The sequence below is a fragment of the Aquarana catesbeiana genome, linkage group LG03, assembly GCF_042186555.1.
Source record: "Aquarana catesbeiana isolate 2022-GZ linkage group LG03, ASM4218655v1, whole genome shotgun sequence".
NCBI lineage: Eukaryota > Metazoa > Chordata > Amphibia > Anura > Ranidae > Aquarana > Aquarana catesbeiana.
This window is the reverse complement of record NC_133326.1, coordinates 109164287-109178900: the sequence shown is the minus strand read 5'-3', so window position 1 is coordinate 109178900 and position 14614 is coordinate 109164287. Positions and strand designations below refer to the sequence as shown.

Sequence of the window (14614 nt, the reverse complement as noted above, 5' to 3'; positions counted from 1 at the left end):
GCAGAAGGCAGAAGGCAGAAGGCAGAAGGCAGATTGAAGACCGGGCTCCTCCGCTTTAGCAAAAGAGCGGCAAAAGAGCAGAAGAGAGCGGAGGAGCCCGGCAGAAGATCCGGAGAGCGTGGAGAAGAACAGGAGAGACCCCCGAAGTCGGAAGAAGACCCCCGGAGCTGTCTAATAAAATGCTTTAAAAATCTGTGTAGTGTTTTTTTTTTAAATTGACACTTTTTTCCTAGGTGAATGGGTAGGGGTACGCTGTACCCCATACTCATTCACATAGGGTGGGGGGCCGGGATCTGGGGGCTCCCTTATTAAAGGGGGCTCCCGGATTCCGATAAGCCCCCCGCCCGCAGACCCCGACAACCAACGGCCAGGGTTGTCGGGAAGAGGCCCTTGTCCTCATCAACATGGGGACAAGGTGCTTTGGGGTGGGGGGCCGCAGCGCGCCCCCTCCCCCAAAGCACCAACCCCCCATGTTGAGGGCATGCGGCCTGGTACGGCTCAGGAGGGGGGGGGGGCGCTCGCTCGTCCCCACCCCCATTCCTGTGCGGCCGGGCTGCGTGCTCGGATAAGGGTCTGGTATGGATTGGGGGGGACCCCCACGCTGTTTTTATCGGCGTAGGGGGTTCCCCTCAAGGTCCATACCAGACCCAAGGGCCTGGTATGCTCTTGGAGGGGGAACCCATGCCGGTTTTTTATTTAAAATTTGGCGCGGAGTTCCCCCTCAAGAACATCTGAGCACAAGTCGCGTGCCAAAGTCGGATCATGCAAGACGGCAATCCGACTTTGATCCGACTTCAATGATAGTCAATAGACTGAAGTAGGATCAAAGTCGGACCAAAGTAGTACAGGGAGCATTTCTAAAGTCGGAACGACTTGTGTCGGACCAGTTAGGACGGCTCCCATAGGGAAACATTAAATTTCACACGTCATGCGACATGAGCTCCCAATGTCGGAGCGTTTGTCGGACCAGTGTGAACCCAGCCTAAAAGATAGATCACGATTCTCGCGGCGTAACATCATCTTTGACATTAAAACAAAAAAAACTGGGCTAACTTTACTGTTTCGTTTTTTTTTTTTTATTATTCATTGAAGTGTATTTTTTCCCAAAAAATTGCATTTGAAAGACTGCTGGGCACATACAGTGTGACATAAAATATTGCAGCAATTGCCATTTTATTCTCTAGGGTCTCTGCTAAAATATATATAATGTTTGGGGGTTCCAAGTTATTTTCTAGCAAAAAATACTGATTTTAACTTAAGAAAGAAGTGTCAGAAAAAGATTTAGACTTTGTGGTTAAACTTCCTGCATTTACACTTGTTGAAAACTTGGCAGACTGAGCAGCTTATTTATTTACACAGAAGTTCTATCCCTTTGATCTAAGAAGGAAGCTTAGTTAAAATGTATCAAGTTAAAGCGGAGTTCCACACAAAAATGGAACTTCCGCTTTTCGGAACCCTCCCCCCCCCTCCGGTGTCACATTTGGCACCTTTCAGGGGGGAGGGGGGTGCAGATACCTGTCAAAGACAGGTATTTGCACCCACTTCCGGCATAGACTCCCATGGGAGTCTATGCCTCTTCCCGTCTGCTGGGAACACACAGCTCCCAGCAGAGAGCGGGGACCACTAGGGACGCGCAGCGCGACTCGCGCATGCGCAGTAGGGAACCGGGAACCGCTTCACTTCCTGATTCCCTCACCTAGGATGGCGGTGGCAGCTGCCGAGAACCGAGCGGGTTCTCGGCGTCCCCTGCCGACATCGCTGGACCCCGGGACAGGTAAGTGGCCATGTATTAAAAGTCAGCAGCTGCAGTATTTGTAGCTGCTGGCTTTTAATATTTTTTTTTTTTTGGCGGTGTGGGTGAACCCCCGCTTTAAAGACTTGGCAGAATGCCGGATGCTTTCTTTTGACAGCTGAGTGAGCAGATAGTCTCTCCACTTGTATGAAAGAAGGCAACCTCTGCAGGAGAGATGGTCAGGGGAGGTGACTCGAGATCACAATTTTTTAACGATTAATTGTGCAGCTCTATTCTACTCTGACTGTCCTATGAGGCTGCAGGACCTCTGACCCTCTGTCTGGACAGTGCTGATTGGCCCTGTGCTGATCACATGCACTATCCCAAGAAGAAGAAAAAACTCTCTAGCAATACACACCAAACCGAGCATGTGCAGAGTGACTCCAAAGGCTCTGTACTATCAGGAGATGGATTGGGGACAGTGGAAGGAGGAGAGGATCAGAGAAGATGGGATCAAACAGCCTTTTTACACAGTGCAGAGGATTAACCCTATAGGTTCGACAGTGGGTATTACAAGCATGCTTTACTGCATACATAGACTGATGTTACTATTGTGGGTTTAGTAACATTTTAACCACTAGCCAACCAGCCGCTGTCATTATACTGCAGCAGGTTGGCTCTCTCCCGCAAATTGCCGTAGCCGTACGTCGGTCCTTTAAGCAGCTATAGCAGGCACGCGCTGCACGGTGGGGGACCCAATGTGCAATGCCAGCGGTCGTGATGACCGCCGGCCATGTGCGATCACGGGCACGAGAGACAAAACGGGGATTGTGTGTGTGTGTGTGTGTGTGTAAACACACAAATCTCTGTTCTGTCAGGAGAGGAGAGACAGATCCTCTGCTCCTACTAAGTAGGAACAGTGATATGTCTCCTCCCCCAGTCAGTCACATCCCCATACCGTTAGTAACACACACAGGGGAACACATTTAACCCCTTGATCGCCCCCTTGTGTTAACCCCTTCCCTACCAGTGACATTTACACAGTAATCAGTGCATTTCTATAAAAAGTACAAAGTAAAAAAATATTGTTTTTTTTTCAAAATTGTCGTTCTTTTTTTGTTTAGAGCGCAAAAAATAAAAACCGCAGAGGTGATCAAATCCCACCAAAAGAAAGCTCTATTTGTGGGGGAAAAAAAGGACATTAATTTTGTTTGGGTACAGCGTCGCACGACCGCGCAATTGTCAGTTAAAGCGACGCAGTGCAAAATCGCAAAAAATGGCCTGGTCAGGAAGGGGTCAAATCCTTCTGGGGCTGAAGTGGTTAAATATAAAGGCTCATGCAAACAGGTTAACAGGACATTTGCTTTTCTCCTCTGAACGCCAGAAATTGTGGCAAGAGAAAAGCTGTGTTGCACATGAATTTAGGTGCGTCAATCATTTGAGCATTAATGGATTCCATTGGCCAGAATATTTAAATATTAATATTAGAGTGCAGTAACGTTTAAATGTGCCTAGTGTTTAGACGCGTCAGTTTTTTTATACGCAAAATCTCATCCCCTGAACACGCTTGTGGTGTTTGTTTTTTTTTTTGTTTTTTTTTCCAGCCTGTGAACACTGATAGTTTCCAGTATAATAAAGTGATTGTAAAGATATTTTTTTTTCATTAAAAAAACAAACCTGTAATACTTTAAAAATACTCTTCCTCTGAGGTCCCTTTGCTGGTGCTCTGGGCTCCAAATCCACCCCCCTCCTCCAGCAGCCGCTTGCTATGGGGGCAATTGTGAGAGCTCTCTCCCGAGCCCAGCTTGTTGTGTCTATAAGACAAACAGAGCTAGGCTTGGCCCTGCTCCTTGCTCCCTCCTCACTGGCTCTGACAGCAGCGGGAGTCAATAAGTTCTGCTGCTGTATTTGAGCCAATGAGGAGCGAGTGAGCTGAGAGAGCCTCGGCTCTCATGCACATTGCTGAATCAAGATCGGGCTCAGGTATGTGTTTAGGGGGACTGCATGCAGAAGATTTTTTTTTTTTTTTTTTACCTTGCTGCATAGAATACAGCAGGGTAAAAATCGTCTTCCTTTACAACCAAACTACCAAATTGGGGTTAGAGACGTAGGAGTTAGGAGACGTTTTCATAAGGGAGACTTCTTGAGCCTTAAACTCTTTTGGTCTGTTGAAACAATTGCACATTGTGATTTGCGTTACTTTGACCAAGGTCAGTGTGACATCCTGAACAAATGAAGTGGTGTGGGCATCATAACAGTTGCCAGTGTCATGCTATCTACTTGGATTTGCTTTTCTGCTCATACTTTTGGCGACATTGTGTTTAAATCATGAATAAAAATCCATTCACATTTCTAAGTATAGCTTGAATAGGAAATGTGTTGTCACAGATTCTTGGGGGGGAAAAAAAAGCTGACAACTGTTGTTCCAAGTTTTCTATAATTATTACTGGTTTACCAGCGTATGGTATACATGAAACCCCCACTATCATTCCCCCCCCCCCCCCCCCCAAATTCTGCATTGTTCAGGCTAGTCCACTGAGTTCACAGGTCCTTCTGATGTCTTTTCTGGGGAGAGCCTGGCCATTGCTATGTACCTAAAATCCTACAATAAGACACTATAGGACTCTGCTGAGGTGTCTTCCCGTGGGATTTTGAACAGTCAGTATGCCAGAAATGATGTCACCCCTTGCTCAACCGCTTCAATACTGGGCACTTTCACCCCCTTCCTGTCCAGGACAATTTTCAGCTTTTGGCGCTGTCACACTTTCACAATTACGCTGTCATGAAACACTGTACCCAAATTTTTAGCACTTTCATCCCACAAATAGAGCTTTATTTTGGTGGTATTTAATCACCGTTGAGTTTTTCATTCTTTGCTAAAAAAACTACGGCACTTCCGTGTTTACATGTGATCGGGTGTGATTGGACACAGCCGATCACATGAGTAAAGAGCCGTGTCATTGGCTCTTTATCAAGATCAGGGTCACGCCACAGGCACACAAGAGTGGTGACACACTGGGGACGTCATATGACACTGCCCCAGAATGAGAGGGGATCCCGCCCTCCGTATAATAAAATAAGGTGGTTTAAAGAAGGCTGAGGGAAGGTAAGTATGCTTAATGACCCCTTTTTTTTTTTTTTTTTAAGGCCTCATGCACACAGGACCTATTGCAAACTCCTTCCTAGAAGTCTTTCCTCCTTGTAGCAACGTTTTGGCAGAAAAAAAGCCTGGCGCTTGTAAAAGCATCTAAAGCTTTTACAAGTTTTTAGGCACTTTTACAGGCTGCAAGCGCTTGGTGTTAATTTCATTGGCCAGAATATTAATTTTATTATGTTTTAGAAAAAACAAACACAGGTGCAGCGCTCACATCTGGGAAAACTCCTCAAAGATAAAAGATGGAATCCTTCACTGCTCTGGCTCCAATGGCCTCCATCCATTGCGTATATCACTCAACAACAAATGTATCCGGCAACTCCAAAATCCATTTGAAGATCTTTATTGCTACATGATAGTCCTCATTAAAATGGGCTAATGCGTTTCCGTATATAGCCTTTATCATAGCCACAGGCTGCATTATTCCTTTTTAATACTGATTATCATGTAGCAATAAAGATAATCTAATAAACAAACAGGCTACCATGCAGGGTTGTTTAAAGGTGGGAAACAAAAATGCTAGGCACCCCTATGAGCAGCTTCAAAAACACCCAGTATGCATGAGGCCTAAATTTTTCATAACATTTTGTGGTTTACAGTTTTGTTTTTTTGCAATATTTGGTACGTCTTTAATTTTGCAAGAGTTATGTTGATCACTTTTTTAAAATATTTTTTATAGTTGTGTATACATTGTTATATATGGCAGGTTTTGCTATTTTAGTATTTTTAATTTTATAGAGCCTTCAAAAAAAAAAAAAACTTCTTTCTTTTATAGCATTGTGTGTGACTCCCTTTTTTTTTTTTTGCTCAGATGGTCTGGAGCGAATTTGTATTATGGAATATGGTGAATGTGCAGGAGTCTGTCATTTTCAGACAGTTTATACAGACTCACATTTAGCATCCGAGGTTTATAAAGGTATTGTTAACATGTTCATAAGTGAGACCTCAGTTGTTCTCTTTATCCATATACAAATAATAAACCTTTCTCTTTAATAAAAAAAAAAAAAAAAAGACTTCCCCTGCATTTTTGAGTGTGGACTGTAATACCATGCTTAGGTTAAGCTGGAATCCTCTCTATAGACATAGATTTAAATATAAATAATAAAGTATGTGAATACATCATCGGTTACGTTTATTTTTATGTCAGCTACACACTGTTTTTCTTCTGAGCTCCATTGACTAGATTAGAATTTTGTTTTGATTGTAAATTGTCATGGGATTCAACATTGACTCCTAAGGGGATTTTCCCAATGTAGACATGTGAATATACAGCACTTCTTAACGTTGTGCCAGTGTACGTGCATATCATTATCCTGCTGAGACTTTTTTTTTTCCCTTTTAAAAAATGTTTGCATTGTCAACAGCAAGATTCAAAATATGTGGGTTTCTTCTGGGTACTCCGGTTTCCTCCTCCACTTCAGAGACATGCTGGCACCTGTCTAGATTGGCCCTAGTATGTAAGAATGTGAGTTAGGCTGGTCATACATTATGCAATTCTCGTGTACAATTTTCCTTTAGATTTACCAAAACCATATAATTTGAGGTCAAACCTAATCACTTTCAATTTGTCTGCAATCAGGCAGGCACTTGTACTATATGGTTGAAGGTAAATCTAAAGGAAATTGAATAAGAAAATTGTATAATATTTGACCAGCTTTATTGACCTTAGATTGTCAGCTCCTTGAGGGCAGCTGATGTGATTGTACAATATATATAAAGATGTAAAGCTATGCGTAAATTGATGGCACTATACAAGTGCCTCTAATAAACAAATAAATATTATACCTATTTAATTAGACCGTAATTTAATGCTGATTACATTTTCTTTTTACCTTAAATTTTAATTTTATACACCTGTTAATATGTTAACATGCATTTTTTTTTTTTTTTTGCTTAACAGATTAAGGATATAGCCCACATGAGTAGCTGGACAGACCGGACCAACTGAAAACTGATGGCAGGGAAGAGGCATTCAGGAATCATGGACCACACTATGTACAACAAGATGTCACGGGTGGAGGCAGCACCGCAGGATTCTATACCTTGCACAGGAAAGGCGATTTCTAAAGATCTGCAGGTTTGCAAAAACTTCTTGACGTACCCTCTGTCCAACACTGAAGGCCAGCATTCCTTTAATCCTTGGAGTTCAACTACAGCATATCTGCAATATGCAGGCAATGCCTTGCATCATAATTTGCAGTCTGGTGGAGTTTCAAAGTGTCAAAGACCAGAATCTGAGAGAATAAATAATCCATTGCAATTGTCAGATAATTCAAGTAGCCATTTTCCAGCTCACCGCCACCCTGTCAATTACCATATGTCTCCATCTCGTGCATATCCTACAATTGCTGTACCCCGTCCAGTATACAGAAATTCTAGCATTTTTATTGACAAAGCCTATCAGACTCAAGAATTCCAGTCAATGGGTGTTAATGTAGGATCACAGACCCTGTGCCCACCGAATATGGAATGGAGCTGCTCTACCCATTTTCCATATTCGTCTTCACCTCTATATGTGTCTGGGATGAAAAGTTTTCATCCAGCGCATAATGGATACCTTGAGGCAACTACTAGTCCATCGTCTCTCCCTCGGAGTGTGCAGGAGCTGGGTTCTGTTCACAGACACAGAACAGAAATAAATTCTTCAGTGGGAAGTTCTCCATCCTGTTACCAAGATGATGTCTTTACAGATCGCTTACGTCCCTTTGCACAACACAACGTTCCTCTGCTCTGTACAGAAGGCAATGTCTCTGTAGGAAAAACAAGAAATTCAGCTTTTACTAACCCCACACATGAGCACTACAAATGTATTAACTATCAAAGTAACCCAGACACCAGATTGGGACATATGTATTCAAAGGCTTATTATGATAGTGCCATGGACAGTTACCACCAAAGATCTGCTCTCTATTCCTGCAATGTGGATAAATCTGTGTCGCCCCTTAGTGTAAAAGGGTCCACAACTTATGCAAAAGCACAAAAACTGCATTCGGGTTATGCAAACCCAGAGCATAGAGCAATAGCTCAATTTGATGACAGCACACAAATTAGTCAGGCTCCGGCTGCCTTACAGTTGCAGATTAATGGTATGTCCAGAACCAGAGAGCCACAAATTTGCCAGGGCCAAATAGATAAAGCTTCATTGTATGGATCTGGTCAAATGAACAGGAGAAATTTTTGTGTGAACTCTGCAAATATGGATAAAGAACGTGTACTCGGTTCAGCCCGTGTGAATAGTGATTTGCATGAAAGAGCCTTATATGAAAAGTCTATCACAGAAAAGAATACACATGTTTCCTTTCTTCAGCAAAATAAAACCTCTAAGATATTACCGGCGGACCCCACAAAATGCATGGTGGATAGCGAGTCTGTTAATGAAAATTCATTAATCTCAAAGGTGCCTTCGTCACCAGGTTCTTTACATACTCTTGGTCACAGGAGAATGTCAAATGCTACATTTGATAAACAGACTGTTCGTAGTCACAGTCAGGCAGCCAATATGGCACATGAAAATTCTACAGTGTTGAAGTCGTCTGTCTCTTCTGGTTCAATCTACCAACATCAAATGAGCAATGACAATCGGACGTCTAGTCATGAGAATAAGGCAATACAAAGTCCAGGCTGTGCTCTTCCTGAAGCTTCTAAAGTGGATGCAGATGGTCCAAAATCCCCCCCAATGCCAGTGATTAATGATGTGTTTAGCCTTGCTCCATACCGTGCTTATTTAGAGGGGACAGCACCCCACCCATTTCCATCCATCCAGGAAAGTGACGTGAAGAACAATACATCTACCTCTTTTTTACCACAGCGGTCATCCCCTTCAGAAAAAGCTGGGGAAATTGAAAAAGAAATTATTCCAGATATAGTTAATAGTGGGTGCCATAATACAGAAGGCACACGACAGCAAGCTGATACAAGAACTAGAGAATCTTGGGATGCCCACATCCGCAGAAATACTATGGATGCAGAGGTTCTGGATCTCAGCTTAAAAAAAACAACTCAAACTTTTTCCTGTACACAGGACCAAGGGAATACATCCCACAGTAGCCATAAGCCTTCCCCTAAACTAGTCAATGAAAAAAACGTATCTCAGGTCTCTGGGGATTTGTCCATTAAAAGCCATAAGAGCTGCTTGTCTCAGCTTACAAGGATAATGGCCCATTCTAAACAAGAACTACACGTGCCTCACACTACAGTAATAACACCTAGTACCAATATGGAAAACTCTCCATCCCAGGCCTCTGAGAAAACTGCTGCCAAAACTTTTATCTGCCAAAGCCAAGACAGCCGACCATCTCAGGCACCTGAGACCAGTGCTCAGGAGTATCAAAGGAGTCCAGGAGCATCAGAGGTAACGTGGAGTCTGGCCCATGAAAATCTTGCAAAGCACAGCTTACATGCCAATAAAAAACCTCTCTCTCTACTTAATTATGCCAATTACGCATATCCGACCAAGAGCCAGTCCCTACACTTAAATGAGAAATGCAAGTCTCGGTTAACCCAAAACTTATCACAGCAGCTTGAGGGAAACTGCACATCTCCGTCCTTGAAGAAGCTTACCCCTCAAGCTAGAAGCAATTGCCACCCTCAGACTGCAGAAGGCAAGCCTGATCAACCTCTTGAGAGCTACCAGTCTAATGCCACTAAGTGCCTATCCCTTCAGGCAGCTGAGACACTGCCACACAAACATCAAGAAACTGACACTTCTAAGACCCCAGAGACTCTTCATCTTCAACAGAACTGTTCTTCTCGAGCTAATGAGACAATTCCACGCCACAGTTATTACAACTGCATATCTGAGCCTGTTCACAGTTCATCACAGTCTGCAAATATCTCACTATTTGTAAATACAATCCAAACTCCCACCACTTTTCTTCCACAAACCTTTATTTATTCTTCTCCAGCTGCTTTCTGCCCTAAAAATCTTAACCTGCCTTCACAACAGCATCAAAACCAGTCCACTGAAAAAAGACCCAGAAAGTCTGATTCATGCCAGTCAGAGACTTCTCTTTCGGGATCTGAAAATGATGGCACTGGCTTCAGCAGTTCAAAAGCATTCATGATCCGTAAGTACAAAATAATGAAATTTTCCAATTCTGGACCTGAAGTCCAGGAAGCCAACAGTAAGTCCGCTTCCCATGCATTGCCTAGAATGTTCCTACTACCTTCTGATGGAACACAGTTGCTACCTCCTAGCGCTCCAGAATCATCTCCAACCCTTGGGGAAGCTAATGTGTCTTTGGCAGGTGCTGATGAGCTTGCACCAACTGGATCTGGGCAACAGTTTTCAGAACTTCATCGGTCGGTGAGAGCAGCTGTCACCAGTTCAGTAGCAAGATCTCAATCTAGCTTGCTTGAGGACTGGCTTGAGAAAACCAAGGATGTAGAGAGAAGCAAGACTCCAGCAAAGACCAAATCTGGTTCCAGACCAAATGACCCATCTCCAGAGTCACCTGGCCGTGACATATGGCAAGAGTTTGATGGGGTTCGTTTACGTCTTTTTAAGCTGCTGTCTCAGTTAGAGACTTTTATGTTTACTCGAAGTTGCCCTTTCCCACATGTAATACGGGCTGGTGCAATTTTTATTCCTATTTACTTGGTAAAGGAAGTTTTGTTTCCAGAACTGGGCACATCTATAGATCCAGTTTTGCAGAAGCACAAAGTAGAACTTCGTCCCACTACTCTATCTGAAGAAAAGCTGCTCAGAGAGACTGAACTAAAAGACTGCCCATCTCGCATGCTAAAATTGCTAGCCCTTAAACAGTTGCCTGATGTTTATCCAGACCTTTTACACCTGTTTTGTGAACATACTATTCAGAATCATCTCGGTGAGTGTACTGTTTTATGTGCTAACATGGTTAAACCTGATTTATCACTCATGTTTAAAAGGATGCATTGGTATCTTTTAAAAAAGGAACATACTATTCGATATTGTATAATGGTACAGATATTAAGCTTTCCAAATAAAGCCCAAGTTGTGGCTATTTTTTAAATGGGTAAAGATATTTAATATAGAATTTATTTCACTGATTTTCTAAATCAAAGCCAGGACATTTTTGTTGCTTATGAACAAGGGTGGATTTGATTTAAATCATAATTTTTAAAGAGCAACTGTCCTCTTTCATGTTATATCTCGCAGCAGCTCCTCCTCTGACCCGCTGTGGACTCACTGACCATCCCATTCACTTTAATGGGATGACTTTAGTGGCACAACAAGGTGAGGGAGTTGGCAGCTGGTTAGTTGATCCCTGCTAACAGGCACTGCCATGATGGATCTGAAATGACAGGTGGTCTTTAAATGTAAGTACTTAGTCTTGCTGGTAGGTAGACTCTTTAATATTTGCAAACAAAATGAAGGTTTCCTATTTAGAATAATAAACTGTCAAGTTAGTAAAACAGCAATATCAGAACCGATTCAATCATACAGTTTGTAGTGTACATAGCTTTGCAAAACAATGGGATAAAAAAATATTCCTGAACTTTGTTTTATCTCGTGGGTACTGTAAAATTGTGTGCATGCATCGATGCAGTGCATCTTATTTCAGCTTCCAGAGTTTGCATTCATTGAATGAGTTTACTAAAAATGTAAATATTGCAGAATGTACAGCCTCATGCTACATAACTAAGCTCTTTCCTAACAACACATTTCATGCTGAATAAACTAAATTATGAATGTATCTTAAATAGAAAACTATCTTTTAGCATTTTATTAAAAAACATTTGATAGTAATCAAAAAAGCTTTGATTTTAAATGAAAAAAAAATCAGATTTTTAAATTTTATTTATTAAATCATTGATTTATATCCACCCTGCTTATAAATGCCCTTTGTTAAAATCGCTGAGAATCAGTGGGAACTTTTTGTATGTTTGTTCCTGCCCACACCATTGGTATGATATGTTGTAAATAAGGAGAGGTGTTCTTAATTTTTGAAGTTCTTCCTCAAATGTGTGTGTGTGTGTTTTTTTTTTTCTCTTTAGAAATGGCTCTTTGAGTTTTTTTAAAAGATAAGTTCACTTTAAAAAAATAAATATTGGCAAGTAAAAAATGTGCATTTTATTATTTTTTGTTGCACGAGCCTGTAAAGCATTGCACCAGTGATCAGCAGACTGCTGATGCCATGCAGGACTCCTGCAGACCTGTCCGTGTATCTGCTTCCTCATACAAGGAAGCTGATACATTCTTATAGGAAGAATCCATGGACTACCACAGCGTTCACAGCACTGTGGTAGTTCATTGAAAACTACAAGCCAACAGCCACAACGGATGTCGGGACCTGTAGTTCATTCATACACAGAGCTCTGTGTATGAATGACGCAGCCGCATGGGCGGAGCCCCGCACGGCCATGCTGTTTATAAAGAGAGACAGCTAGTATAGAGAATTTCTCCCTGTACTGCTGTCAGAGTACGGGGATAGCCAAGCGGCTGTAGGATTGATAAGATATTACATGTTCCACCCTAAAAACGGGTGGAACATGTAACATGTTCCCAAAGGTAAACTTATCCTTTAAGGTGACATTACCATGTACCCTTTTATAGATTATTTTTAAAATTAAGCACGTCTTCTGTGAAACTTTCCTTCTTTACAGGACTTAAAGTATATAAAGATGACCTCCACCGAAAACTGTTTGATGTTGGTGGGACTGAAGCCTAATTTTAATAGGCGGTACTAGTGTGGCCTGTGGAGGGGGGGGGGTGTACTGGGAGAAACTGAACTGATTACAATTGTTCTAAAAGGAATGTAACGGTGAAGCTTAATGTACAAAAATTTTACCAAAGGTAAAATGAAAGTATATCGAAAGCATATTCTTTGTGGTTTTTTATTTATTTTTAGTAGGGAAGAGGTTAAACCTTGTGATGGGTTTTTTTTTTTTTTTTTCCCCTTTTGCTTCTTCTGTCATATACACATCTCGGAGCAAGAGGAAATCTTTTCTTAGGCAGCTGTCCCACAACAGGTGTCCCCCTAGGGGGCTTCCCCTCTCCATGTGATAGTGACAACTCATTTTTGGATTTTCTATTTCAGTCCCAGTGACAGTACCAAGATAAATGGAGTAAACCTCCCTAGTGGCAACGCAAACCGCAGTACTTTGTAGAAAGTATGTGATCTGTAACACTGAGGGATAACTTGCTTTTTAGGGTAAATCTGGTGTTTGTAAAGTCCATATCCAGGCAATTTTTATTTATAGTTTTGGGTAGAAGAGTGAAATGTTAAAGCGGAGTTCTGCTTAAAACAAAAAAAATAAAAATAAAAGTCAGCAGCTACAAATACTGCAACTGCTGACTTTTAATAATCGGACACTTACCTGTCCAGGGATCCAGCGATGTGGGGGAAAGAAGCCCCACTCGTCTCCCCCTCCTCTCTGTGGCACCGGCATTGTAACTGTGGGCGCCCGGCTGTGGCTTCACAGCCGGGCACCCACTGCGCATGCGCAAGCTGCGCCGTAACCGGCCAGGCAATCATCTGGGACCTGTGACGTGTTACAGATGATTGCCAAGAGGGAGGGGGGAGAGGTGATCTCCCTTCTGGTGTTGCGGTGCACCGGGAGGAAGTGGGACCCTCTAAAAAGAGGGTACCGGCTCCACCCCCCCCAAAAAAATGACATGCCAAATGTGGCATGTCAGGGGGTCACCTCACTTAAAGCGGAAGTTCCATTTTTGGGTGGAACTCCCCTTTAAAGCTGTATGAAGTTTTTTCCTGTGATCTATGAAAACCTCTATCCAGGTTTTAATGCTGTCTTTGTCTCTGCTGGGCTGCTGGGAAGGTTTCCCATTACATTCTGTTCCCCTGTCATTGTCACAAGAGAAATCTATCCAACATGCACACAAACAGTAATAGAAAGATTTGGGTCATGTTGGTTTCTGTGTCCCCACAAATGAGATTTCATAAACGGGGACACAGAAATAAAATTATTTTGATATTTAAAGTGATTGTAAAGTCTTGTTTAACAAAAATAAATAACAAACATGTTCTACTTACCTCCTCTGTGCAGTTGGTTTTGCACAAATGCCTGAATGCTCCTCTTCTCGGGTCCCTCTTTGCTGCTCCTGGCCCCTCCCTCCTATCGTGTGCCCCCTCAGCCAACAGCTTCGGGGCACCGGAGCCGAGTCAGAACTCCGTGTATCCATTCAGACACGGGCCCCTCCCCCTTTCTACCCTGATTGGCTGACTGACTTTGAATGACAGCCGTGCGAGCCAATGGCGCCGCTGCTGTGTCTCAGCCAATCAGGAGGAGTGTCCCGGACGGCTTAGACATTCGTGGACATCCCTGGTGAGAAAAGGGACTCGGGTAAGTAATTAGGGGGGCTGCTACACAGAAAAGGTTTTTTATCTTAATGCATAGAATGCATTAAGATAAAAACCTTCTGCCTTTACAACTCCTTTAAGCATGCTATCCAAAACGTAAAGCCAGGCAACTTAAAAAAAAAAAAAAATCAAACAAAACATGGAGAATACATCTCTTTGCACCACATGCACATTTTCCTACGTTTTATTTTTTTTAAAGAATCTGGCGCATGTGTCGATACTGGTGCCGAAACTGGCGCAAACTTTTCATGAGGCGACTGTATGCAAACTTAAAGTGTAATTTTTACCTTTTTTGAATTTCCCCTTCTCACTACTGGGGGTAATCGGGGTGCAAATGTTCTTTAGGCCTCGTTCACAAGGGGCGATGACATACTTGCTACATGTGAGGAAACACAGGTGTTTGCATGCATCCCTGTGCCAGCATTC

General features: G+C 42.6%; 1 protein-coding gene across 4 annotated transcripts in view; it reads left to right on the top strand.

The window, feature by feature from the left end:
- The window catches only part of LG03H15orf39 (linkage group 03 C15orf39 homolog), a 90891-nt gene that overhangs the window by 59107 nt on the left and 17170 nt on the right, over positions 1-14614 (top strand). For 2 of the 4 annotated variants that reach the window (XM_073618936.1, XM_073618934.1), the window contains exons 2-3: positions 5698-5802; positions 6787-10714. In XM_073618936.1, the coding sequence (XP_073475037.1) occupies positions 6841-10714 (3874 nt within the window). In that variant the 5' untranslated portion in view covers positions 5698-5802; positions 6787-6840. The remainder of the gene's footprint in view (positions 1-5697; positions 5803-6786; positions 10715-14614) is intronic. The other 2 variants (XM_073618933.1, XM_073618937.1) reach the window with 1 other exon arrangement.